Here is a 26639-nt window from a genome sequence, read left to right as displayed (position 1 = left end):
TCCTTCCACAATATTTAATACTTCATCCTATTATCTCACAACCACTGATCTTCTAATGAAATAGTCTGATTTTTCCAAGTCTTTTTTTGTGTTTCCTCATACTAGATAGCATCTCAGTGAATCTGCATTATACTCCCTCTAATGTCTCAATATCCTTCGTATAATGGGGGCGCTAGCAGGAACATAGGAATAGGAGTAGGCCATTCAGCCCATTGAGCCTGCTCCACCATTCAATTAGATCATGGGTGATCATCTACCTCAACACCACTTTCCTGCACTATCTCCATATCCCTTGATGTCATTAGTCTCCAGAAACCTATCAATTTCTGTTGTGAACATGCTTGATGATTGAGCTTCCCCAGCCCTCTGGCATAAAGAATTCCAAAGATTCACCACCCTCTGAGTGAAAAAGTTTCTTCTCATCTCATTCTTAAATGGCCTACCCCTTATCTTGAGATCCTGGTTTTACATTCACCAGCCAGGGGAAACACCTTATCTACGTTTACCCTGTTGCGACCTGTAAGAATTTTGTAAGTTTCAATGGGGTCACCCCTCATTCTTAAAAACTCAAAGAATACAGAACCCTGTTACAAAAGTATAATAATTTTCATAATATTATTGTGATTTATTGTTAAAGTAGGTTAATAGTGGGGTTTAGATAGTTTCTGTGTGTGCATGTGGAATTTAATTGAATTGGAGACCGCTGGTCTGGAGGTTTGGAAGTATCGAAAAAAGTTAGGTAGAGAGGGGTTTGAAATGCTAAATATGTAAACATGGCTGAAGTCTTAGAATATAAGATGCGAGGAGAATTTGCATTTTTAGATAAATCAGGGCAGTATGAATTTCAAAGAGATTTTAGGATGTTTACACCAGCCAGATAAGCTAAATAAAGTAGTGTGTTTATTTCTCCCGAAGGTTACTGACAATATTAACACCCATGAAAAGTTTTATAATATGGGAGAGTACATTTTCAAAGATATATGGGACAATGGAATTTACAGATTAAAAAGAGAGGAAACGTACATAAGGGAGAATGAAAGGCCATGTTGAGAGAGGCCCTGTGACATCTAGCAGAAGCTTACATAACAGCTTCAAAGAAAAAAGCCTCCAGCCACGTCTGCATGAGTCTGTTGCATCCAACCCTCAAGATGATAACTGTGCTGGCCTGTCAGGTTAGGTAGGAATTAAAGTATTTACTATAGTACTAAGTAACTGGAATCTTATGTATGTGGTTGGCATATTCTTTTGTTAATAAATGTTTTAATTTCAAACCTTAAAACTCTAAAGGTCTTATTGGACTCGTTACTTCTGATTTCAGTGCCCAATCTTCTCATAATAAATACAAATTGCAAAACTGTTGTGACCGCAGAACCAAGTTTCCCTCATGGATTTCGGTGCTCCTGGCACACATCACTTGCTGCATCATAACTGATCCAGTCTCCCCACTCTGTCCTCATAAGACAATCCTGCCATCCCAGGAATTAATCTGATGAATCTCCATTACACTCCCTCTATGTCAAGTATATCCCTTCTTGGATAAGGGAACCAAAATTGTACACAATACTCCAGGTGAGGCCTCACAAAGACTCTGTACAACTGCAGCAGGGCATCTTTATTCCTGTACTCAAATCCCCTTGCAATGAAGGCCAACATACCATTCACCTTCCTAATTGCTTGCTGCACCTGCATGTTAACTTTTAATGACTCATGAACAAGCATACCTTTGGACACCCACACACTCCAAACTCTCACCATTTAAGAAATAAGTCTGCTTTTCTGTTTTTTTCTACCAAAGTGAATAACTTCACACTTATTCACATTATATTCCATCTGCCATGTTCTAGCACATTCACTTGGCCTGTCCAAGTCCTCTTGAAGCCTCCTTTCATCCTCCTCAGAACTTACATTCTCACTGAGTTTGGTGTTATCAGCAAATGCGGAAATATTACAATTTGTCCCCACTTCCAAGTTATTTATATAGATAGTGAGCAGCAGTAGACCTAGCACTGATCCTTGCGGTACCCCATTTGTAACAGTCTGTCATCCTGAGAATGACCCATTTATTCCTACCCTCTGCTTTCTGTCCAACCAATTCTCAATCCATGCTAGTATATTTCCCTCAATCCCATGCCCTCTAATTTTATTTACTAACCTCCTTTGTGGGACCTTATCAAAAGCCTTTTGAAAATCCAAATACACTACATCCACTGATTCTACTTTATCAACGCTACAAGTAATATCCTCAAAAAACTGCAACAAGTTTATCAAACATGATTTCTCTTTCATAAATCCATGTTGACTCTGCCAAATTTTATCATTCTTTTCCAAATGTCCAGCTATCATATCTTCCATAATGGATTCTAATATTTTCCCTTCTATTGTACATAGGAACTATCTGAGGTTTTATATACACTCATCCTATCCCTTGAGTTTTATGTCCAATATCTTGTGAAAAAAACCTACAATTTAATTCACATTTTTTACCTTTTGAAAGTTTCAAATTCTTATGCTCTGCCTCAGCACCTAGCCTACTTCCCATTCTGAAAACAATTTTAATACCAAAATGCATCACCTCATATATAATGATATTGAATTCCATCTGCCATTTTTACCAATGCTGTTTTTACAGCTTTCTTTAATCTTTCCAATAATAAACTATATCTCATATTTTACTACAAATCATGACTAACCACTTCCAACTACTTTGAAAAACTTCCTAAGCGACTTTTTCTTCCTCCCTTCTGATCAAATTTTAGTCAAATTTGCTACCTTCAATCTAATTCTACATTCCTTAATGTTCTGTAGTAATCCTCCACATGGTACCTTGTCAAAGACTTGTTTCGGGAGCATGGATTCATTGCTCATGATGCCAGCCTGGAACCATGGATGAAGACAATTATAATGAGGCTCATGTTTTCACAAGATACAGATGAAACAAAACAGGTCCATTACACCAAAGGTTCTGCTAGTTAAACAAGGCTGCCAGTGCGCTATTGTATAGGCCTCCAAAAGAGTCCAAAAATAATCGTGATTGTTACGTTCTGTACAATTTTGTCAGCAGAAGAGGAATCACCATGGAAGACAAGAGTCAGGCCATCCATGAAAAGGATGATGACAATGAGTTTGAGGCTAAAAAGTTGTATATTGTACTGGAGCTGCAGCAAAAAATAAACAAATTGACAATGCCCAGTAAAATGTCTAGTAAATATCATCCGAATACAAGCATTGCTGAATACAGTACATAATCCCAAGAAAAGTTCTCGAAGTGCTACATGCACCATTATTCTCTACTTGACCTCATCTAACAGGCATGCCAGTCCATTCAACTCGCTGCAATAACCTGCCTCGTAAAAATGAAACCTCGGACCAAACTCACTGGAAATTCAAACCCACGAAAAAAATCTCCAAGGCCACCAGAGCAGATACAAGGTCGCAAGTAGAGAGACAAGCAGCCAGAGCGACCCCATCCCTTCCCACCTTGGACTGCGTCAACCCTGGCCCTGTTAATCAAAATTTTGATGGAGCATGTATTCGTTGGGGTCACTTCAGGAATTCAGCAGAGACTGCGAACATCCCCGGGAAAAAGAGAGCACGGATGCTAATACTCACACAGGCCACAGTGGGTAACTTGCATAGCCTACATCAGTCAGTCACGTTCACCTCTTGTCACTATGAAAAGAAACGCCGAGTCCCTTGGAGTTTAAGACTCGCCATTACTGGGTAAGAAGGGAGGGCTTACCTTATGCTTTGTTGTGCGGATGTGAACCATTTTGGAGGTACTGCTGATATTTTGCAAGGTAATTGTAGTCCGGTATATTCCTCGCGGTTCAATACCAATAAATTTTACTTTTGAATGTGAAAGCCTCAGACCTGCGATATCCATCTCTGTGGCCGCTTGGTTCACATATCTCTCCCTCTCTGCTCCTGTCCTCTCTCCAATGCTGCCTTTGCCTAGTGACCAACAAACTGTCTCCAAGAAACACAGGCTCTAAGCATTCGACGTTACCTAGCAACTAGTTGAGTAAAGTAAGCAATTTATTCTTGCACCACAAATTCGTAAAACTGAAAGAAAATTATTTCAGCCCTTCCGTGGAATTATCTGAAGCACAACATTATATGATATTTTGAAATGTCTTTAGCAGAACTAGTCATTTTTAAAAATCCGTATTGCGAAACTTGGAATGTACATACGCTGAATTTTAATCCACTCCCCTTAAAGCGAAGAAGGTGAAATGGTAATTGTGAAGGCGAAGCTGTTTTGTTTGAACACATTATAATGGCCTATCTGCTTCTGATTCTCAGCATCACACCCCATATCCCTTAGTTTCCTTACTACCAAAATTTTGTCATGAATATACTCAAATGACTGACCACCTGCAGCTCTCGGGAGTAGAGCATTCCAAAGATTCACAATCCTTTGAGTGAAGAAATTTCTTCTCATCCCGGTCCTAAATGATCGACCTGGTTTTGTGCGAGTAGCTGTGACCCTGTGTGCTAGATTCCCCAGCCAGAGGAAATATTTTCTCAACATCTACTTAGATTACCTCTCATTCATCTAATTTTCAGAAATATAGGGCCGATCTATCAATTTTTCCTCATAGGACATTTCTTTCATTCCAGTAACCAATCCTGTGAATTATTGCATTACCTCTAGGGCAAACACATTCTTCCTTGGGTAAGAAAACCAAACTTTCACACAGTACTCTAGGTGTGACCTCACCTGATTGAGACAGCAGTAGGGAAGGGCTCTCAGGTTCTCTGATGCTTCCATTGAGATCTTTCTAACTAAAGTAAGGATGACAAAGGATTAACAATAAGACACTGCGGGCAAGTAGCTCCATTGAACGGTGGTTCAGCAGTATCAAGGAATGTTAATGAACCTAGCTGTGTAACTTCCATCACACCAAGAACTCCCATACAGCATCAATCATAGAAGCCTCACTCACCTCCTTATTTCTCATGCTCTTTCTTTGCCATCGCCTTGGTGCCAGAGAAATTATTTTATGTAAAGGGAGACCTCCGCAAGTACCATTTCATTTACAGATCACTCTGACAACTCACATAGTCTGCCACAAGGAGTTCTGGTGGTCTTGGAGGACAGTCATTTAGAGGTTTTGTGAGGAACTTTGTGAGGATATGGGGGATAGAATAGGTGATGCAACTTCATTTGGCGCATCAACTTATATTCTTTGAAAGCACTAATCTGTAAATTGTGTCCTCCTTTCCCTGGCCTCTGAATGTCCTGTTCATTGTTCTCCTGTCCCTGTGCACTCTCTTTGTGCTGTCATGATGGAACTCTTTCTTCCTTGTTTTCATCATCATCCTCTTCAGTACTGTAATCAGCAAGCCTCTCCTCAACGCTATCCTTATACAAAGCAAACAACAATGTTTCTTGAGACTGATTGTTGTTTTTAATTGCACTTTCTGTACTGTCATAAATCTCATATTATTTGACCTTTCTTACTCTTACCTCTGTAACTTCTGTGTATTGCCAAAATGTTAACAAATGTTTTTTTTTATTTTGCAACATTGATTAAGCTTGTCATTATTAATTACACTCCCAGTTATTGTTGTGTTCAATTCAGATTTCTCCTCTAAACTTAGGGACGTGTAGGTTTCTGGTCTCCAACAAGGACATCCACGAGCTTGAAAAATAAAATCATAGAAATACCAGTAATGTGATTACAGCATACTCTTATATGTATAAAATATATGACACATCTTTATTGCCTAATGTTAGGAGTGAGGTATATAATTAAAAATAATGAAACGGGCAACAAACCTTTCCTTGTAAGCAAATAGGGCTGTGCTTATCAGCGCGAATACATCAAAATAGGCACATTTGTAAAAACAAAAGAGCAAGAGTGACGCTGTCAAAATATGCAGCCTGCTCCTTTAACGGGCTTTGCCTTTACAGTGACTGGATATTGTCCATTTAAAGATTATGCTGTGACAAAGCAGAGGGCTGGTTGTGCGCATGCTCCTTTCGGCTTTCGGAAACTTTTGGAAGAGGTGGGAGCGGAGTCGGGAGCAGGAATAAAGTGCGGTAAGTTTTCTGTACTGTATTTTGGAGCATATTTCGCTGTGAGACCGTACGAATAAGAGTTTTTTTTTGTTTTTATATCAATAATTTAATACGAAAGTTTTTTGTATATAGCTGAGAAAGGCAGCCTGAGATAAATTGCAGTTGACGGTGACTAATGTTCCCTTTCCCTCTGCTTGTCCGGGCTGTTGCACAGTAATGCCGGCTCGATCATGTGAGTTGTATTGATGCAAGAACATCCTTTTTAATAAACTCCTTTGTCTCCAGTTGGGATTAGGCAGATGGGCGGGTTAATTACTGGCGAAACCATAGACTCTGTATGTGTTGTTAAATGCTAGATTCTGTTTCTTGGTGTTTGGTATGCTTCTCTTTTGTTAAGCGAAAAGCAACGACCAAGAGCATGTCCAGAGCAGTATTATTACTAAGGGTGTGTTTAGCGATCTATTTTATTAAAGTGAAGTTTGAGTAGTTTATAAACATAATGTGGGTGCTATTGCATTGTGTGTACAAGGTTATGATGTCGTGTTCGTATGGTAGAGGCAGCAGCTATCCAGTGGTATGTTCGTGCGACCTGAGCAATGAGTGTTGGAAGGTTATTTTACCATGTGGATTGCTACGGCTGATTTTAACAACGTGTAATCATTTCACTCCTCCCTCCCCCTCAGTTCACTGTACAGTCAGTGCCTTGGGACATTTTATTTTGCTTCATTAAAGGCACAGCACAAGTTGATTTTCTGTTGAATTTTGTTTTGATTTTGGATAAGAGGCAGATAATATGTCTGCAGCTACACGTTTTCTCTTTGCCCTATTCTACTGTGGCAATTATCATTCATTATAAGATTTTCTCAGATCTTTACCAGTTCTGTTCTTCAGACAGCTCCTGTAGATCTGGGATAGATTAAACTGTCTGTATTTGATTTTGTTTTTTGTGTTCCAAAGGTGAAATGTTTAACTGCTTGGTCCCTCTGCCCAGCAGTAACTAGTGGTCAGGAATGTACTATTGTAAATGTTTCCACTGTGTTCTATTCATTTCCAAACTGCAGTCATACCCTCAAAAACCTCACCATTGACATTGAAAACCATTGTCCCATTCCTAACCATGCTTCCCCTTAAGTCCTTTGTATGTATTGCCAACTTTTCTTTTAATTCTATGTTTCAAACGCCGCATTCAATGTATTGATAAGTTGTTTATATGAATCTTTGTCACCTCTTCTTCAGTCAGACGTCCCGTTCTCCCCCTCGCCCCCGCTATTAAGCTGGTGCTGTTGAATGCATCAATTTGAAACCACACCTGTTTCCAAAATATGAAATGCTCTTTAAAACACATGAAAGCATGTGGCATAAAGATCTGAGCATGCAAAAGCAATTGATATTGGACACACAACATGCAGGGGTATTTAAAAATTAAACTTTAGATTGAGATAACAGTAAATCAGAGATTACAGTGCTCCTTTGATTTAGATTCCTTCTGGCTATGTGGATAAGTTATTCATTGGTTCAATTTCATGTACTTATTTTTATGAAAAGATAAGTATTTGTCATTTATGACATTAACTTCTAGTTCCAAAGATTAGGTTGAGGCAAAAGATCCTCCATCTGGATTATCAATGCACTTCAACTCAATCTGCAAGTTTTTGAATAACATCATTTTCTTTTTGTAAGTTGCCTAACTGGAAACATTTTGGCTTTTTGCCCTTAGTAAACAATAAAGTGCCCTCTCCAGACGTATTTGTAAAATATTCACCAGTTATTTACTTTGTCTCAATTCAGAGGAATTGGCATGCTGGTGACTGGCACATTTCAGCTATGTGTAAGAATAATCTATGTGTAATTGAAAAATTGTTTGCTTTAGGATAATTGGGTGCTGCAGAGTATTATTGCACTGCCATTTCATGTTTTTGATCTGAGCTCAAATCCATCCCAAACTGTATTGTGAACAGTCTAAACAGTCTTAACCCAATTCCTAGTGCAATATGGGTTCATGGTGTGAAATTGTCCCTATACAGTTAACTGTATTCCATTTTTTGAATGCTAGGGCTAGCCAGATGAGCTGAATTGGTCTCTTCCAGTCCTTTTTGCCTATGATTCTATAATAGTGAGGGAGTGCTGCTTTGTAGGAGACCTTTTGAACTAGATGTTAAAACAAAACTTGCAAAAAAGATCCCCTGGCACTACTGAAGATGCACAGGGATGTTTCCTGGTAATGATCTAGCCAACATCTTTCCCTGAACAAACATTTCTTGGAAAAAAATTATTTGTTAATTATCTCATTTGTTGTTCCTAGAACCTTACTATGTGCAAATCAGCTCTGGTTTGCCTACTTAACAGTGATTACTCTTGAAATAATTCATTACTTGTGATTTCTTAAGGACATAATAAGAATGGTATGTAATTTAGACCCAACTTGCACACCAGACATGGGAGTGTCTAATCCTGACACTCAGCTCCTGCAGCTGGACAGTATTTTATTTCCAAATGCCTTCTTCCAAAATATCTGAAGCAAAAAAAAATTATTGCCTTCCCTTGTGTCCCCTCCCATCCCCAACTGGTCCACGGACTTTTTGATTTCTTCAAATTTAGGGCATATAGAAAACCATGTCTGCACATGGAAGCTCTGCACAATCACTTCAATAATTTGATAATGATGTGATGGCACTTGCATGAACATTAAAAAATGTGCAAATGTAGTGATGGAAGATATTGATGTATTCAATAAGATGCCATCAAATGATGCCTGTCAATTTTACCCACTGGCCATTTAAATAATTCTTTTAACTTTGTTCTTTGAGTTTTGCCTTAATTGAAAACACTGATAGTAGAAACATTTATTTTGTGAATTGGTGAAGTGGGCGGTAAAGTGGCAGTTGGATGTTAACACTGAGAAGTGTGAGGTCATACATTTAGTGAGGTCAAACAGTTACAGGGATTACAAAATAAATGGGAATATACTAAGAGGGGTAGCTGAAGTGAGAGTTCTTGGCGTACAAGTACACAGGTCCCTAAAGGCAGCAGTTCAAGTAGACAAGGTTGTAAAGAAGGCATGTGGAATGCTCTCCTTCATTGGCAGAGATATAGAATATAAAAGTAAGGATATAGTGTTGGAATTGTATAAAGTATCCTATTCTTTTCATCCTCATGTTTACCTAGCTTCCTCTTAAGTGCCTCTATGCTAGTCACCTCAACTACTCCTAGTAGTGAATTCCACATTCTAATCACTATGGTATCTTCCAGTCACAAAATTGTCAGACTTGACACTTGTTTCTATTGAGACTGATATTTTGAAATTGGACACAACCTTCTGCTATGAGGCCACAACTGGAGTATTGAGTGCAGTTCTGGTCACCACATTACAGGAAGAACGTAATAGCTCTGGAGAGAGTGCAGAGGAGGTTTACAAGAATGTTCCCAGGGTTAGAAAAGTGTAGCTATGAGGAGAGATTGGATAGGTTGGAGTTATTTTCCTTAGAACAAAGAAGGCTGAGAGGTGACTTGATTGAGGTGTACAAAACTATGAGGGGAATAGATAGAATAGAGAGGATACAATTGTTTCCCTTGATGGAGAATTCTAGAACCAGGGGACATAGATTCAAGATAAGTGGCAGAAAATTTAGGGGGGACATGAGGAAGAACTTTATTACACAGAGGATAGTGGGTGTCTGGAATTCGCTGCCCAAGTTGGTGGTAGAGGCAGAAACTTTAAACTCTTAAAAAGTACCTGGATCTGCAACTAAAGTGCTGTAAGCTGCAGGGGCTATGGGCCGGGTGCAGGAAGTTGGGATTAGAAAGGGCACCTGGGTGTCCTAGGGCTGGCATGGACAAGATGGGCCAAATGGCCTCCTTCTGTGCTGTAACTTTCTTATGGTTACATAGTATTTACAGCAACTGGTCCATGCCAGTGTTTATGCTTCACACCAGCCTCCTCCACCCCTTCCATTAAAGTATCTTATTCTTTTCATCCTCATGTTTACCTAGCTTCCTCTTAAATGCCTCTATGCTAGTCACCTCAACTACTCCTCCTAGTAGTGAATTCCACATTCTAATCACTATGGTATCTTCCAGTCACAAAATTGTCAGACTTGGAACACTTGTTTCTATTGAGACTGATATTTTGAAATTGGACACAACCTTCTGCTGTGAAATCCTGTCCAACTGCAACCTTAACTTCATTTCTTAATTTGCCTGACTGTGTGTCTAGTTTTGAGTGGACCTGAAGGGCAATATGGCCAGGTGGTCAGCACTAAATTTATGAAGGAGGAAAAAAGTGAATTTGAAGAAAAATTAAGTACAGGAATTCTTGAGGATAAACTTCCTCCAATTTATATATTTCTTAAAAAAGGCAATCTGCTTGGCAGTTCCACCATCAAACTAAGGTGATTGCTCTGTGCCGCCTTATGTAGAGTTGAAGTTCTCTTCCTTGAGTTTTAAAATGACCTTCCCGCTCTTTTGTCAAAATTAACTCTTGAATCATGCCGGGGGAAGGAAACTGCCTACTTCAAGAAAAGCTTATTTGTAGATAGCATGTTTGGGTTCGCTGTTCTTTAGGACATACAAACATATAGCTTTTTAAAAAGTGTTAGATTGCAATATATAGTTATTTCTAAAAGGAGCAAGTGGTTAATTTTAACACTGTTTTACATGAAGGATGACTTTAATTTCTCTTGGGAGAAAAGAACTTCATTTCATTAAGCCTGTTTTTAAAAAGTGTGCAATTCTTGCAGAAAAATATATTGGAGTTACTCGTGATCAATCACATGCTCCTCAGTTGTTTCTCTTCTAATTTTTTTTAAGCTCGTGGGTACAAAAAGTGTATTCCAGATCTAGGTAAATGAGAATAAATTACCTTTTAACACAGCAAGATGTCACGAAGCATTACAGCAAGTTGGGGCCTAAGGGAGAAAAATTTTGAGGTTGTCCAAAATGGTTTAGGGAGGATGTTCTGTATGGCTGAAGGCCCTGCAAGTGATAAAAGGAGACTGCATAGTAGACCAGCTTTGGCATAGCTAATAGGTTCAGCCACAGTGGGTTGGGGGACATTGTTAGTTTGCAGATCTGTTAGTAGAGGCAGAGGAGGACGTTGTTAGTTTGCAGTTTTTTGGCTATTATCAATTACTATAATAGTGCAAACTACTCAAACATTAGTGTGTACCAGTCCTTCCTCATTTTAGTGGTTAATTCTAAACTGTAGAGTCATAGAGGTCCACAACACAGAAAAAGGTCCTTCGGCCCATCGAGTCTGTGTTGGTCAAAAAAGTAACTAACTATTCTAATCCCGTTTTCCAACACGAGGCCCATAGCCTTGTATGCCATGGCATCTCAAGTGCACATCCGAATACTTCTAAATGTTATGAGGGTATTTGCCTCTACCACCCTTTCAGGCAATTAGTTCCAGATTCCCACCGCCCTCTGGGTGAAAAAATTCTTCCTCACATCCCCTCTATATCTCCTCCTTACCTTAAATCTATGCTCCCTGGTTATTGATCCCTCCACAAAGGGGAAAAGTTCCTTCCTGTCTACCCTATCTATGCCCCTCATAATTTTATACACCTCAATCATGTCCCCCCTCAATCTCCTCTGTTCCAGGGAAACTAACCCCAGTCTATCCAATTTCTCCTCGTAACTAAAACTCTCCAGCCCAGGCAACACCCTGGTAAATCTCCTCTGCACTCTCCAGTGCAATCACATCCTTCCTATAATGCGGATTCCAGAACTGCACGCAATACTCTAGCTGTGGCCTAACCAGCATTTTATACAGTTCCAGCATAACCTTCCTGCTCTTATATTCTATGCCTCAGCTGATAAAGGCAAGTATCCCATATGCTGCCTTAAGCACCTTATCTACCTGTCCCGCTATCTTAAGAGACCGGTGGACATGCACACCAAGGTCCCTCTGATCCTCGGTACTTTCCAGGGTCCCACCATTCACCAGGTATTCCCATGTCTTGGTTGTCCTGCCCAAGTGCATCACCTCTCACTTATCCAGATTAAATTCCATTTGCCACTGATCAGCCCATCTGACCAGTCCGTCTACACCCTCGCGTAATCTCAGGCTATCCTCCTCACTATTTACCACCCCACCAATTTTTGTGTAGCGTTTTATTTGTATGGAAATACAACTATACTTAAGTACTTTTATTCTGCTTTCAGACTTTCTGAACTTTTTTGTTCCAAACAGAAGCCATGCAGAGTGGTAAGTATTGATTCATTTATTGAATTAGATTTCTTCTGAATTTTTAATATTGCCAAACATTATTCAAATCCAAAATTGTAATTAAATTAACATAATAGCAAGTTTCCAGTTTTGAGTAAAGAAATTTTTTTTGGCCACAAGTGATATGTATTTTAGTTGTTACTTCTGCATATGTATTTATGGTCAGCAGTTGAATATCCTTTTCTTTTGCCCCATCACACATGGATTTGACTGAGCGAAAAAGCTGTAACTATAGTCGGCCTACAAATGAAACAAAATATCCGCCTGTCTATTTTCCTTTTGAACTTAACTGTAATAGACTTAATTGCTTGGATGGCCCAAGAGACCTAGTTCAGAGTTATTTACTTAAGTAATTAATAAGTTGCAGCACTCCATTTCAGTTTCCTGGGATTTCGAGACTGGGAAGAACATTTTTAAATCCATCCATAAATGATATCAGAATGTTGTGTAAAGCTGAGAGATCATGGTGGAATGTGAAACACTGCCTGCATTTTGCAAACTCTTCTTGTGATTGTGTTAAGGAAAAGCAAAGTCTGGTATATGCCTTCTGGTTCCCATAAGTTAGAAAAATTGGCCCAGATCTCCTGCTCTCCAGATTGTCAGAGGCTTAATGTTACCCCCCAGCCAAACACCCAAGATCTGCTACAGAATCCCTTGGAAATCCCAATCTATTGACTCCGTGGGAATTGTCCAGGAAGTTTAAACTTCCAATGGGCAATTCCCCGGGACCCTCCAAAAAAGTCTCCAACTCTTCAGTTAGAGTCGGGAGTATTCAGACAGTTCTGTTTACTTCTCCGAATAATTCTATATCATTCCATAAGAGCAAAATAATAAAACTCGTTAGGAATTTGTCAAATTCAGTTTGTTACTAACAAGAGATTTGAAAAGCAAGTCCCTCAGAGACAGGCTCTTGACTGGTTTGAAGTCACAAACCCACTAATTTTAAATGGGGCTGTTTCTCTGTTGAATGTCACTGAAGAAATAGAGCAGAAAAATGGGCCTGAATCAAGGATTTCCATGCTCTAAGAAAAATCAGATTTTCTACGACCTCAAACTGAAGTCTTTAGACCCTGTATCACTTTTTACATGAGCGAAAGTAATCGGAATGGGGAGTACTGCACCTCGCCTTTCCTTTTGGTTATGTAATGGGGACGTGTAAAGCATTAGCATTCATTCAATTAATTATAAAGTGGATTTAAAGTTTACTTAATTTTTGGAAATTGAGGACACACACTGAACTCTGTCCTGTGAATTGCTTATACCATTTGTTCTGCCAAAAAGTAATAGGGAGTAAAAACAAAAGTACCGGGAAAAACTCAGCAGGTTTGACAGCATCTGCGTAGAGGGATACAGTTGACGTTTCGAGTTTGTTTGACCCTTCATCAGAATTAAGACATATAGAAATTAGATGAAATATCAACTGGTAGAAGAGGCTGGGACAGGAAAGCTCGATAGGGGGCCAGTGATAGGTGGAGGCCAAGAAGAGACTGCCAAAGATGTCAGAGACAAAAGGACAAAGGGGTGTTGACGATTGGTGATATTATCTAAAGGATGTGCTAATGGGGACATTAAGGGAAGCAAGCTAGTGGCAGATGGCCCTAGTGTGGGTGGGGTGGGGGGAAGGGATTGAAATGGACTAAAAGGTGTAGATGAAACAATAGGTCGAAATAAATTTAAAAATAGGAGGGAAAATAAAAAAATATAGTTGTAAAAAAATTATAAATTATTGGAAAAAGGGGGATCAGAAAGGGGGTGGGGATGGAGGAGAGAGTTCATGAGCTGAAATTGTTGAACTCAACATTAAGTCGGAAGACTGTAAAGTGCCTAGTCGGAAGATGAGGTGCTGTTCCTCCAGTTTGTGTTGAGCGTCACTGGAACATTGCAGCAGGCCACGGATGGAGATGTGGGCATGAGAGCAGGGCGTTGTGTTGAAATGGCAAGCGACAGGGAGGTCTGGGTCATGCTTGCAGACAGACCGAAGGTGTTCCACAAAGCAGTCACCCAGCCTGCATTTGGTCTCTCCAATGTAGAGGAAACTGCATTGGGAGCAGCGAATGCAGTAGACTAAATTGAGGGAAGTGCAAGTGAAATGCTGCTTCACTTGAAAGGAGTGTTTGGGCCCTTGGACGGTGAGGAGGGGGGACATAAAGGGGCAGGTGTTGCACCTTCTGCGGCTGCATGGGAAGGTGTCATGGGAGGGGGTTGAGGTGTAGGGGGTGATGGAGGAGTAGACCAGGGTGTCCCGGAGGGAACGATCCCTGCGAAAAGCCGCTAGGGAGCGTGAAGGCAAGAAGTGTTTGATGGTGGCATCATGCTGGAGTGGGCGATAATGGCAGAGGATGATCCTTTGAACGTGGAGGATGGTGGGGTGATAAGTGAGGACAAGGGGGACCCTATCATGGTTCTGGGAGGGAGAGGAAGGTGTGAGGGCAGATGCGCAGGAGATGGGCTGGAGACAGTTGAGGGCCCTGTCAACCATCGTGTGTGGAAAACCTCAGTTAAGGAAGAAGGAAGGCATGTCAGAGGAACTGTTTTGGAAAATGGCATCATCAGAACAGATGCGACAGAGGTGAAGGAACTGAGAGAATGGGATGGAGTCCTTACAGGAAGTGGGGTGTGAGGAGCTGTAATCGAGGTAGTAATAGGGAATATTGTGTTTGGAGATTGTGTACTCTTTGGGTGCTTGTAATTCAATTCACACAAATAAGTTTAAATATGTACCTTTTTTAAAAAAAATTAGACTGGGACAACATTGGCCAAGTGCATTTATAAGTTGTCCAAGTTTGAAGATGGAAGTGTGTTGTTATGGTCAGGTGAGAAGTGGGAGAACGCCTCCCCTCTTTTCCCATTCCTCATCAGATGGCAACGTGTTTTTAAAAAGAGTATGTTGATGAATGATTTCTGTTTGGTTTTCTGGAGTCAGTACTTGCTTTATTCTATATGTCCTCCTCATCTGTTCTGACTGGCTTAGAGGAAATGCAGTTCCTTAAACGCAAAGGGTTAATTGGCTCATTATGTGACTCCTTACTAACTGCACTGTTACCCAAACAAGGTCATAGCAATAATAATAAAAACAAAAAACTGCAGATGCTGGAAATCCAAAACAAAATCAGAATTACCTGGAAAAACTCAGCAGGTCTGCCAGCATCGGTGGAGAAGAAAAGAGTTGACGTTTCGAGTCCTCATGACCCTTGAACAGAACTGATTTTTCTTGACAATGAGAGGGGTGAAATATAGAGATAAAAACAAAAAAACTGCGGATGCTGGAAATCCAAAACAAAAACAGAATTACCTGGAAAAACTCAGCAGGTCTGGCAGCTAGTTCTGTCGAAGGGTCATGAGGACTCGAAACGTCAACTCTTTTCTTCTCCGCCGATGCTGCCAGACCTGCTGAGTTTTTCCAGGTAATTCTGTTTTTGTTTTGGGGTGAAATATAAGCTGGTTTAAGGTGGGGGGGTGTTGTTGTAGGGACAAGCAAGCAGTGATAGGAGCAGATCATCAAAAGATGTCACAGACAAAGGAACAAAAGAACACAGGTGTTGAAGTTGGTGATATTATCTAAACGAATGTGCTAATTAAGAATGGATGATAGGGCACTCAAGGTATAGCTCTAGTGGGGGGGTGGCATAAAAGATTTAAAAATAACGGAAATAGCTGGGAAAAGAAAAATCTATATAAATTATTGGGGAAAAAGACAAAAGGAAGGGGGAAGAAACAGAAAGGGGGTGGGGATGGAGCAGGGAGCTCAAGACCTAAAGTTGTTGAATTCAATATTCAGTCCGGAAGGCTGTAAAGTGCCTAGTCAGAAGATGAGGTGCTGTTCCTCCAGTTTGCGTTGGGCTTCACTGGAACAATGCAGCAGGCCAAGGACAGACATGTGGGCAAGAGAGCAGGGTGGAGTGTTAAAATGGCAAGCGACAGGGAGGTTTGTGTCATTCTTGCGGACAGACCGCAGATGTTCTGCAAAGCGGTCGCCCAGTTTACGTTTGGTCTCTCCAATGTAGAGGAGACCGCATTGGGAGCAACGAATACAGTAGACTAAGTTGGGGGAAATGCAAGTTAAATGCTGTTCACTTGAAAGGAGTGTTTGGGTCCTTGGATGGTGAGGAGAGAGGAAGTGAAGGGGCAGGTGTTGCATCTTTTGCGTGGGCATGGGGAAGTGCCATAGGTGGGGGTTGAGGAGTGAGGGGTGATGGAGGAGTGGACCAGGGTGTCCCGGAGGGAACGATCCCTACCGAATGCCGAGGGGGTGAAGGGAAGATGTGTTTGGTGGTGGCATCATGCTGGAGTTGGCGGAAATGGCGGAGGATGATCCTTTGAATGCGGAGGCTGGTGGGGTGATAAGTGAGGACAAGGGGGACCCTATCATGTTTCTGGGAGGGAGGAGAAGGCGTGAGGGTGGATGCGCGGGAGATGGGCCGGACACAGTTGAGGGCCCTGTCAACGACTGTGGGTGGAAAACCTCGGTTAAGGAATAAGGAGGACATGTCAGAGGAACTGGTTTTGAAGGCAGCATCATCGGAACAGATGTGATGGAGGTGGAGGAACTGAGAGAATGGGATGGAATCCTGACAGGAAGCGAGGTGTGAGGAGCTGTAGTCGAGTAGCTGTGGGAGTTGGTAGGCTTGTAATGGACATTGGTGGACAGTCTCTATCACCAGAGATTGAGACAGAGAGGCCAAGGAAGGGAAGGGAAGTGTCAGAGATGGACCATGTGAAAATGATGGAGGGGTGGAGATTGGAAGCAAAATTAATAAATTTTTCCAAGTCCCGACAAGAGCACGAAGCAGCACTGAAGTAATCATCGATGTACCGGAGAAAGAGTTGTAGAAGGGGGCCGGAGTAGGACTGGAACAAGGAAAGTTCCACATACCCCATAAAGAGACAGGCATAGCTGGGGCCCATGCGGGTACCCATAGCCACACCTTTTATTTGGAGGAAGTGAGAGGAGTTGAAGGAGAAATTGTTCAGTGTGAGAACAAGTTCATCCAGACGGAGGAGAGTAGTGGTGGATGGGGATTGTTCGGGCCTCTGTTCGAGGAAGAAGCTAAGGGCCCTCAGACCATCCTGTTGGGGGCTGGAGGTGTAGAGGGATTGGACGTCCATGGTGAAGAGGAAGCGGTTGGGGCCAGGGGACTGGAAATTGTTGTTGTGACGTAAGGTGTCAGAGGAATCATGGATGTAGGTGGGAAGGGACTGGACAAGGGGAGAAAGAAGGGAGTCAAGATAACGAGAAATGAGTTCCATGGGGCAGGAGCAAGCTGACACGATCGGTCTACCGGGACAGTTCTGTTTGTGGATTTTGGGTAGGAGGTAGAAGCGGGCCATCCAAGGTTGGGCGACTATCAGTTTGGAAGCCGTGGGAGGAAGTTCCCCAGAGGAGATGAGGTCAGTGACAGTCCTGGAAACAATGGCTTAATGTTCAGTGGTGGGGTCATGGTCCAGGGAGAGATAGGAGGAAGTGCCTGTGAGTTGATGCTCAGCCTCCACGAGGTAGAGGTCAGTGCGCCAGACAACAACAGCACCACCCTTGTCAGCAGGTTTGATGACAATGTCAGGGTTGGACCTGAAAGAACGGAGTGCAGTAAGTTCAGAGAGAGAGATTAGAATGGGTGAGAGGAGCAGAGAAATTGAGAGGACTAATGTCAGGCCGACAGTTCTCAATGAAAAGGTCAAAAGAAGGTAAGAATCCAGAGGGAGGGGTCCAGGTTGAGGGAGAATATTGGAGGCGGGTAAAAGGATCCGTTGAATGGGGTGAGGACTCTTGCCCAAAGAAGTGAGCCCGGAGACGAAGACTTTTCTCACCCGTTCTAATCTCTCTCTCTCTGAACTTACTGCACTCCGTTCTCTCAGGTCCAACCCTGACATTGTCATCAAACCCGCTGACAAGGGTGGTGCTGTTGTTGTCTGGCGCACTGACTTCTACCTCGCGGAGGCTGAGCGTCAACTCGCAGACACTTCCTCCTACCTCTCCCTGGACCATGACCCCAACACTGAACATCAAGCCATTGTTTCCAGGACTGTCACTGACCTCATCTCCTCTGGGGATCTTCCTCCCACAGCTTCCAACCTGATAGTCGCCCAACCTCAGACGGCCCGCTTCTACCTCCTACCCAAAATCCACAAACAGAACTGTCCCGGTAGACCGATCGTCTCAGCTTGCTCCTGCCCCACGGAACTCATTTCTCGTTATCTTGACTCCCTTCTCTCTCCCCTTGTCCAGTCCCTTCCCACCTACATCCATGATTCCTCTGACACCTTACGTCACATCAACAATTTCCAGTTCCCTGGCCCCAACCGCTTCCTCTTCAACATGGACGTCCAATCCCTCTACACCTCCATCCCCCACCAGGATGGTCTGAGGGCCCTTACCTTCTTCCTCGAAGAGAGGCCCGAACAATCCCCATTCACCACTACTCTCCTCCGTCTGGATGAACTTGTTCTCACACTGAACAATTTCTCCTTCAACTCCTCTCATTTCCTCCAAATAAAAGGTGTGGCTATGGGTACCCGTATGGGCCCCAGCTATGCCTGTCTCTTTATGGGGTATGTGGAACATTCCTTGTTCCAGTCCTACTCCGACCCCTTTCCACAACTCTTTCTCCTGTACATCGATGATTACTTCGGTGCTGCTTCATGCTCTCGTCAGGACTTAGAAAAATTTATTAATTTTGCTTCCAATTTCCACCCCTCCATCATTTCCACGTGCTCCATCTCTGACACTTCCCTTCCCTCCCTTGACCTCTCTGTCTCAATCTCTGGTGATAGACTGTCCACCAATATCTATTACAAGCCTACCAACTCCCACAGCTACCTCGACTACAGCTCCTCACACCTCGTTTCCTGTAAGGACTCCATCCCATTCTCTCAGTTCCTTCACCTCCGTCGCATCTGTTCCGATGATGCTACCTTCAAAAACAGTTCCTCTGACATGTCCTCCTCCTTCCTTAACCGAGGTTTTCCACCCACGGTCGTTGACAGCGCCCTCAACCGTGTCCGGCCCATCTCCCGCGCATCCACCCTCACGCCTTCTCCTCCTTATGAGAAACATGATAGGGTTCCCCTTGTCCTCACTTATCACCCCACCAGCCTCCGCATTCAAAGGATCATCCACCGCCATTTCCGCCAACTCCAGTATGATGCCACCACCAAACGCATCTTCCCTTCACCCCCCCAGTCGGCATTCTGTAGGGATCGTTCCCTCCAGGACACCCTGGTCCACTCCTCCATCATCCCCTACTCCTCAACCCCCACCTATGGCACCTCCCCATGCCCACGCAAAAGATGTAACACCTGCCCCTTCACTTCCTCTCTCCTCACCGTCCAAGGCCCCAAATACTTCTTTCAAGTGAACAGCATTTCACTTGCATTTTCCCCAACTTAGTCTACTGTATTCGTTGCTCCCAATGTGGTCTCCTCTACATTGGAGAGACCAAACGTAAACTGGGCGACCGCTTTGCAGAACACCTGCGGTCTATCCGCAAGAATGACACAAACCTCCCTGTCGCTTGCCATTTTAACACTCCACCCTGCTCTCTTGCCCACATGTCTGTCCTTGGCCTGCTGCATTGTTCCAGTGAAGCCCAAACTGGAGGAACAACACCTCATCTTCCGACTAAGCACTTTACAGCCTTCTGGACTGAATATTGAATTCAACAACTTTAGGTCTTGAGCTCCCTGCTCCATCCCCACCCCTTTTCTGTTTCTTCCCCCTTCCTTTCGTTTTTTTTTCCCAATAATTTATATAGATTTTTCTTTTCCCACCTATTTCCGTTATTTTTAAATCTTTTATGCCCCCCCCACCCCCACCCCCACCCCCACTAGAGCTATATCTTGAGTGCCCTACCACCCATTCTTAATTAGCACATTCGTTTAGATAATATCACCAACTTCAACACCTCTGTGTTCTTTTGTTCCTTTGTCTGTGACATCTTTTGATGATCTGCTCCTGTCACTGCTTGCTTGTCCCTACAACCACAACCCCCCTCCACTTCTCTCTCTCTTCACCCCCCCCCACCACACCTTAAACCAGCTTATATTTCATCCCTCTCGTTGTAAAGAAAAATCAGTTCTGTTGAAGGGTCACGAGGACTTGAAACGTCAACTCTTTTCTTCCCCGCCGATGCTGCCAGACCTGCTGAGTTTTTCCAGGTAATCTGTTTTTGTCAATGTCATAGCAAGTTGATTCCAGGCCCATGGTTTAGACATGATTAGATCATAGCTGAAAGAGATCCCTTCTCAGCCAGAGTCCATTTGTCCAGAGTGATTGTGCCTAATGGCTTGGTCCAGACCCAGCTGAATACAATTAGGTGTTGTCTGGATGTTTTGTGAATGGATCAGGAGATGAGCTATTCTCATTCCTCTCTGATCATCTCTGATAGGTTCTTCTAGACAGCTTGACTCCATTTTAATGGCTTTGGAATTTGTAGGGCACAGTTATGCAAATGTTTGACCATCATAGGAACTCATGGCTTTAAAATCACTGAAATGCTGATGTTCCATCTTTTAAAACTCAACCAGTGGTTTAAATAAATAAAGTCATTTTTGATATAAAGCATGGCCTTATAGCAGTGTCATCTATTTTTATCTCTTCAAGAAGGCATTTATTATAGATTTTAATATTGTATCTTGATGTAATTTCTTGAAGTGCCCCCAGACAGGGTGACCAGAGAATTTATGATGGTTTCACTTCAGCTCTTGAATCCTTTTGTAACTAGATATCAGTCTGAAAAATTCCTCGTGAAGTGAGTTGTTTTGTTCCTCATTGCTATAGCCTAAAGTGGAGGTTGGTTGCATCACAAAAAGAAGTTGTCGCCTTTGTGCAATGCTCCACATTCCTGAGCATCTAAAAAAATGTCACAGCAGCCTGTAGCACTCATGTCATTTGATACCTTCCACTTCTATGCACACATACTTTTATGCATGCAAGCTCAATTGTAATCTCTTCCTGGCCATAGGCCTTCCAACCCCAATTTAAGTGTAGATTAATTAATGTACATTTAACAGCAGTACCTCCCAATAAAAACTTTGAGCAGAATCTTCTGGTTGACGTGCAGGCGGCAGAGGCCGCCCGTCCGCGCTTAAAATGTCGCTCGAGCGTCCCGACGTTAGCGTGCGGCATCGCAATACTTAGGTCAGCGGGCACGCTATGCAGCGGGACGCACGCCCGCCATTAATTAAAGGCCTTGTTAAGGCCATTAACTCATCAATTGACCAGGATTTTGAGGGGCCCGTGCGAACTTTGGGTCAGTGCACAGACCCAACGGGCAGGCGGGTAAGTGATTTTTTTTTCAAACCCCATCCAGTGGCGGGATGAGGTTTGATATCGGAATTATAAAACTGTAATAGTTTTTGTGCATTTCATTAACATGTCCCATCTCTTGTGACATTTTCACAAGAGGGGGGCATGTTAATGATTTTTTAATTTTTCTATTTTTTATGTTTGACTGCCTTTCAACAATCTCTGTGAGGCAGCACTTTGCTTCAGGGAGATGTGTGCTCTTTCGCGCGCATGCACGAAAGAGCGCACTCTGACAGTTGGGGAATCCTCCCCCCCGCCCGCACAGGAAGCCCGCTGGGCAGGCCTTAATTGGCCCGCCACTTAAAATGGCAGTGGGAATCGGCTGCCCGCCCGCCGCCAAGTCGGTCGGGCCCGCCCATCAAGGGCAAAATTCTGCCCTTTGAGTTTAGTCAGAGGACTGAAACACTTTACAGTTCAAAGTTAATTATTTAAGTCGCAGATCTTCAAATTCCACATATTTGTTCTGAAAGCCACTTCTTATACCTTTTCTCCTAATCCTTCATTTATCCAATCAATTTAAGGGTAATTGGATCCCTAAAGTGGGCGAGAAGAAAATAAAACAATTTTGCACTCTGAAACAAAAAATACTAGAAATGCATAGCAGATCTCTCAGATTTAGTGAAGAATTTTGAATAACACTTCATTAAAAGTAAAGTAAGCCCTTTTGGAAGTGAAGGGGCAAAATGAGATGGGAGAAACCGTAAAAACTGTATTCATAGGAAGTTAATGGTTTGAATGATCTTTAAGCTGCTCTATAGGACACAGGAAGATGATCTTTAAATTAGCAAATATCTTATATAGTGAAATGTATGTAAAAGGCCAAGAAGAGAAGGCAAAGTTTGGTATTTGAAAGGTCTTTGTCCTCTTTACTGAAATAAATAAATCCTGGTGTCAAATTGCTTCTCCCTCAGAAGTGGATACATTTTTTTAACTGTTTCAGATGCCCAGCAATGTACACAGGATATACACTTTACAATCTCAATGAAATTGTAACAGGCTGCTTTAATTGAACTGATTTAATTAAAAGTGGGTAAGATGCTGAAGTACAAATGAGTAGTATTAATAGTATGAAACTTTGACCCCAGCCATTCGTGCTTGAAAATATATGAAATTAAAATCCTGGGAGGAGTCAACCCTGGGTTGACCCTAATCTATTCAATTTTTCTCACACGCACTCTTTCCCTTTCTCCCTAGCTCGCCCACCCCCATGCTCTTGCTTTCTGAGAACAGAGACCTGGCTCAAAGAAGGGCAGAACTGGGTGTTAAATATCCTTGGATAGAAAGTGTCCAGGAAAGATAGGAAAAGAAAAAAAGTGTGGGGGTTGGTACTATTGATGCAGAAGGAGGATGTCCCAGAGGAATAAAGGACATAATCTATTTGGCTTGAGCAAAGGAAGAAAAAAGCTGTAATCATATTGCATAGCATAGTCTATAGACCACTAACGTGTGGGAAGAATGTAGAGGAACAAATTTGCAAAGAATTTGGAGAAGTACAAAAAATATAGAGTAGCTATAATTGGGGGCTTTATCCCAATCTATATTCAGATAATTAGTGGTCGTGTGTTATGGCACACCTGATGGTTAAATGCTGAGTTGTTCAAATCCCAAAGGGAAACTTGAAACAACTGCCATAACTTCTTTTGCAATTTGTATAAATTTCGAGATGCGTGCCTTGAATTCAGTAATAATAAGACCACCACATCATATAGGTTTTTACAAAACTAGATTAAACATTTATTAATAAGATAAATGATTTTAAACACATACATAGATCTATAAGTTACTACTATGATAGCTTCTAAATCCCCTACTTAATCTGACTCCCAGTTAAACCTTTTGTTAAGGCAACAGTAAGATGCATAGATTTTAAAAGACCCAGGCAAGATGATACACAATACCCTGAACAATTCAAATTCGAAGTGAATTTTCTTAACTTTAGTTCTTTGAAAACAGCAGCTTGAGGCATAGATGCTGAAGGCTTTTCAAACTTGTTAGATCTTAAAAATGCCTACCCTCACACACAGCCTTCACACCTTTATACATATTTTCCCCTTTGAATGCAAATTCCCATTGTTTTACCAAGTCTTTGGACTTTACCTTTCTGATAAAAAATCTCTCTTAGCACTAAGTTTTACAGTAATCTTTGGGAAAAATAAACACACTGTTTCTAAACTTCACCTGGCTAGGTGACACATTTCATCCCTTCTTTGAAAACAGTCTAGTCTGGTTTATTTAAAAATTCAAATGTACTTTTACACCTTACATTCTCGACTTCCCCCATGTTTACATCAAAGCCTTCAGAGCAGCTGCCTTTGATTCCAGAAAGACACATACACACCACTATTTTATAATAAACTCCAATAACATTGTGAATTATTTTACTTTCCTGACAAATGTAAAGGGAGAGAGGGACAAGAGTTCCAGGAGTGTGTTCAGGAGAATTTTCTACTGCAGTATGTGTCTAGTCTAATGAGAAAGGAGTCACTATTAGAACTGGGTCTTGGGGATGAGGTGGGCCAAATGGATTAACTGTCAGTAGGAGAACATTTAGGAGACAGTGACCTTTATATCATAAGGTTTAGGCCGACTATGGAAAAGGACAAAGAGCGATCTACAGTAACAATAATTAACTGGGGGAAGCCAACTTCAATGGTGTAAGAACAGATCTGAGCCAAACAAATTGGAATCAAAGATAAAAACAAAAAAACTGCAGATGCTGGAAAAGCAAAACAAAAACAAAAACAGAATTACCTGGAAAAACTCAGCAGGTCTGGCAGCATCGGTGGAGAAGAAAAGAGTTGACGTTTCGAGTCCTCATGACCCTTGGACAGAACTTGACCAGTTCTGCCGAAGGGTCATGAGGACTCGAAACATCAACTCTTTTCTTCTCCGCCAATGCTGCCAGACCTGCTGAGTTTTTCCAGGTAATTCTGTTTTTGTTTTTAAATTGGAATCAAATGTTGGCAGGAAAAATGGTAGCTGAACAATGGAATACCTTCAAAGAAGAGGGAGTTTGGGCACAGTTGAGGCATATTCCTTGAAAGGGAACGGTAGGGCAAACAAATCCAGAGCTCCTTGGATGACAAAAGAGAGAAATTAAGAAAAAGAAAAAGCGCTTAAGACAGGTGTCAGGTAGAAAATACAGTTGAGCACCAGGCTTAATCTAGAAGGTTCAGAGCGGAGGTGAAAAAGCAAAGTGGAAGTATTAAAATAAACTGGTGGTCAACATAAAGAGGAATCCCAAGTCTTCTATAGGCATATAAACAGTAAGAGCAGGAATGGGGCCAATTAGGGACCAAAAAGGAGATTTACACATGGAAGCAGAGGGCATAGCTCAGGTATTAAATGAATACTTTACACCTGTCTTTACTAAGGAGGAAGCTGCTATCCAGGCCTTGGCGAAAGAGGAGGTAATTCGGGCACTCGTAGGGCTTAAATTTGATAAGTGGAAGGTATTGGATAGGCTGCCTGTGCTTAAAGTTGAAAAGGCACCAGGACCAGGTGAGATGTATCCAAGGATACTGAAGGAAGTGAGAGTCAAAATTATGGAGACAATGGCCATCATTTTTCAGTCGCCTTTCACTTGGGGTGATGCCAGAGGACTGGAGAATGGCAAACTTTATGCCCTTGTTCCAGGGGAGGCGGTGGCTAGTGGTATTGTCACTGGACTGGTAGTCCAGAAACCCCTGGTAATGCTCTGAGGATCTGGCTTCAAAATTTGAATCCAATAAACATCTGGAATTTTTTTTTTAAAGTCTAATGATGACCATGAAACCATTGCTGATTGTCGTAAAAACCCATCTGGTTCATTAATGCCCTTTAGGGAAGGAAATCTGCTATCCTTACCTGGTCTGGCCTACATGTGACTCCAAATCCACATCAATGTGACTGAGTCTTAAAATGCTCTCTGAACCAGGGCATCTAGGGATGGGCAATAAATGCTGGCCTGGTCAGCAACGCCCACATCCCATTAATGATTTTTTTTAAAGGCAGGGGATTAAGATTACAGGCCAGTCAATTTAATTTTGTGGTGGGGAAATGTCTAGAAATAATAATCTGGGACAAAATTAACAGTCACATGGACAAACATGGGTTAATAAAGGAAAGCCATCATGGATTTCTTAATGGAAAATTGTGATTAATTCACTTGCTTTAGTTTTTTTGAAGAACAGAGGGTTGATGAGGGCAATGCAGTTGATGTGGTGTATATGGACTTCCAAAAGGTATTTGGTACAGTGCCGCAGAACAGACTTGACCTATGTTAAAGCCCATGGAATAAAAGGGACAGTAGCAACTTGAATATGAAATTGGCTGAGTGATAGGAAACAGAATAGTGAGTGGTTAATGGATGTTTCTCTGGCTGTAGGAAGGTTTATAGTGGAGTTCCCCAGAGGTCATTATTGGGACCCTTGGTTTTCCTGATAATCTATTAATGATCTAGATTGGTGTATGGGGCACAAAAGCTTGTGGATGATAGAAAACTTGGAAGCATTGTGAACTTTTTGGAGGAGGTGTAGAACTTCAAAAGGACAGAGACAAGTTGGTGGTATGCGTGGAATTTCAATGTAGAGAGATGTGAAGTGATTCATTTTGGTAAGAAGAATGAGGACAGGCAATCTGAAATAAAGGGAGTGCAGGAACACTTATACCTTTGGGTATAAGTAACCCAACACCAACCTCGCATGCCCCCCACCCCCCCAACACCGACCCCGCACCCCATTATAAAAGCATCTATTCTTTCTTTCATTTAAAAAAAAATCATTTAGTTTTCTTTATGCAGTTGAAATTTTTCTAAAGATCTGCCAGTTAGTTTCTTTTTCAAATTCAAGATGTTTTGAATGTTTCATGCGAACTTTTTTCTACAGTTTCTAGTTCACTACATTACACGTACATATAAAATTTGTGTACATGTGTAAAAATCAGTCTGTGATTGCAACTCCTTTTTTGATTATACAGAATGAAAATTGTTTATATATAAAGATTTAATTATTCACCTATGCTATTTATCTAGTTACAGCAGGTAAACAAAATAGTATTGTTTCCTGGAAGTCAATCAAAAAACACTACTGACATCTTTGGCAATTTCT

The 26639-nt window shown here is 41.8% G+C and overlaps 2 protein-coding genes across 2 annotated transcripts in view; one reads left to right on the top strand and one right to left on the bottom strand.

Annotated features, from left to right (window-relative positions):
• The window catches only part of LOC121290452 (cilia- and flagella-associated protein 47-like), a 661534-nt gene extending 657651 nt beyond the window's left edge, over window positions 1–3883 (bottom strand). Inside the window, 2 exon segments of the mRNA XM_041210889.1 lie at window positions 3039–3155; window positions 3740–3883. Of these exon segments, the coding sequence (XP_041066823.1) occupies window positions 3039–3155; window positions 3740–3883 (261 nt within the window).
• Window positions 3884–5967: 2084 nt separating this feature from the next.
• The window catches only part of prrg1 (proline rich Gla (G-carboxyglutamic acid) 1), a 36014-nt gene continuing 15342 nt past the window's right edge, over window positions 5968–26639 (top strand). Inside the window, exons 1-2 of the mRNA XM_041211991.1 lie at window positions 5968–6046; window positions 12188–12230. Of these exons, the coding sequence (XP_041067925.1) occupies window positions 12221–12230 (10 nt within the window). The 5' untranslated portion in view covers window positions 5968–6046; window positions 12188–12220. The remainder of the gene's footprint in view (window positions 6047–12187; window positions 12231–26639) is intronic.

The sequence above is a fragment of the Carcharodon carcharias genome, chromosome 18, assembly GCF_017639515.1.
Source record: "Carcharodon carcharias isolate sCarCar2 chromosome 18, sCarCar2.pri, whole genome shotgun sequence".
Classification (NCBI taxonomy): Eukaryota; Metazoa; Chordata; class Chondrichthyes; order Lamniformes; family Lamnidae; genus Carcharodon; species Carcharodon carcharias.
This window is presented reverse-complemented; position numbering and strand designations above follow the sequence as displayed.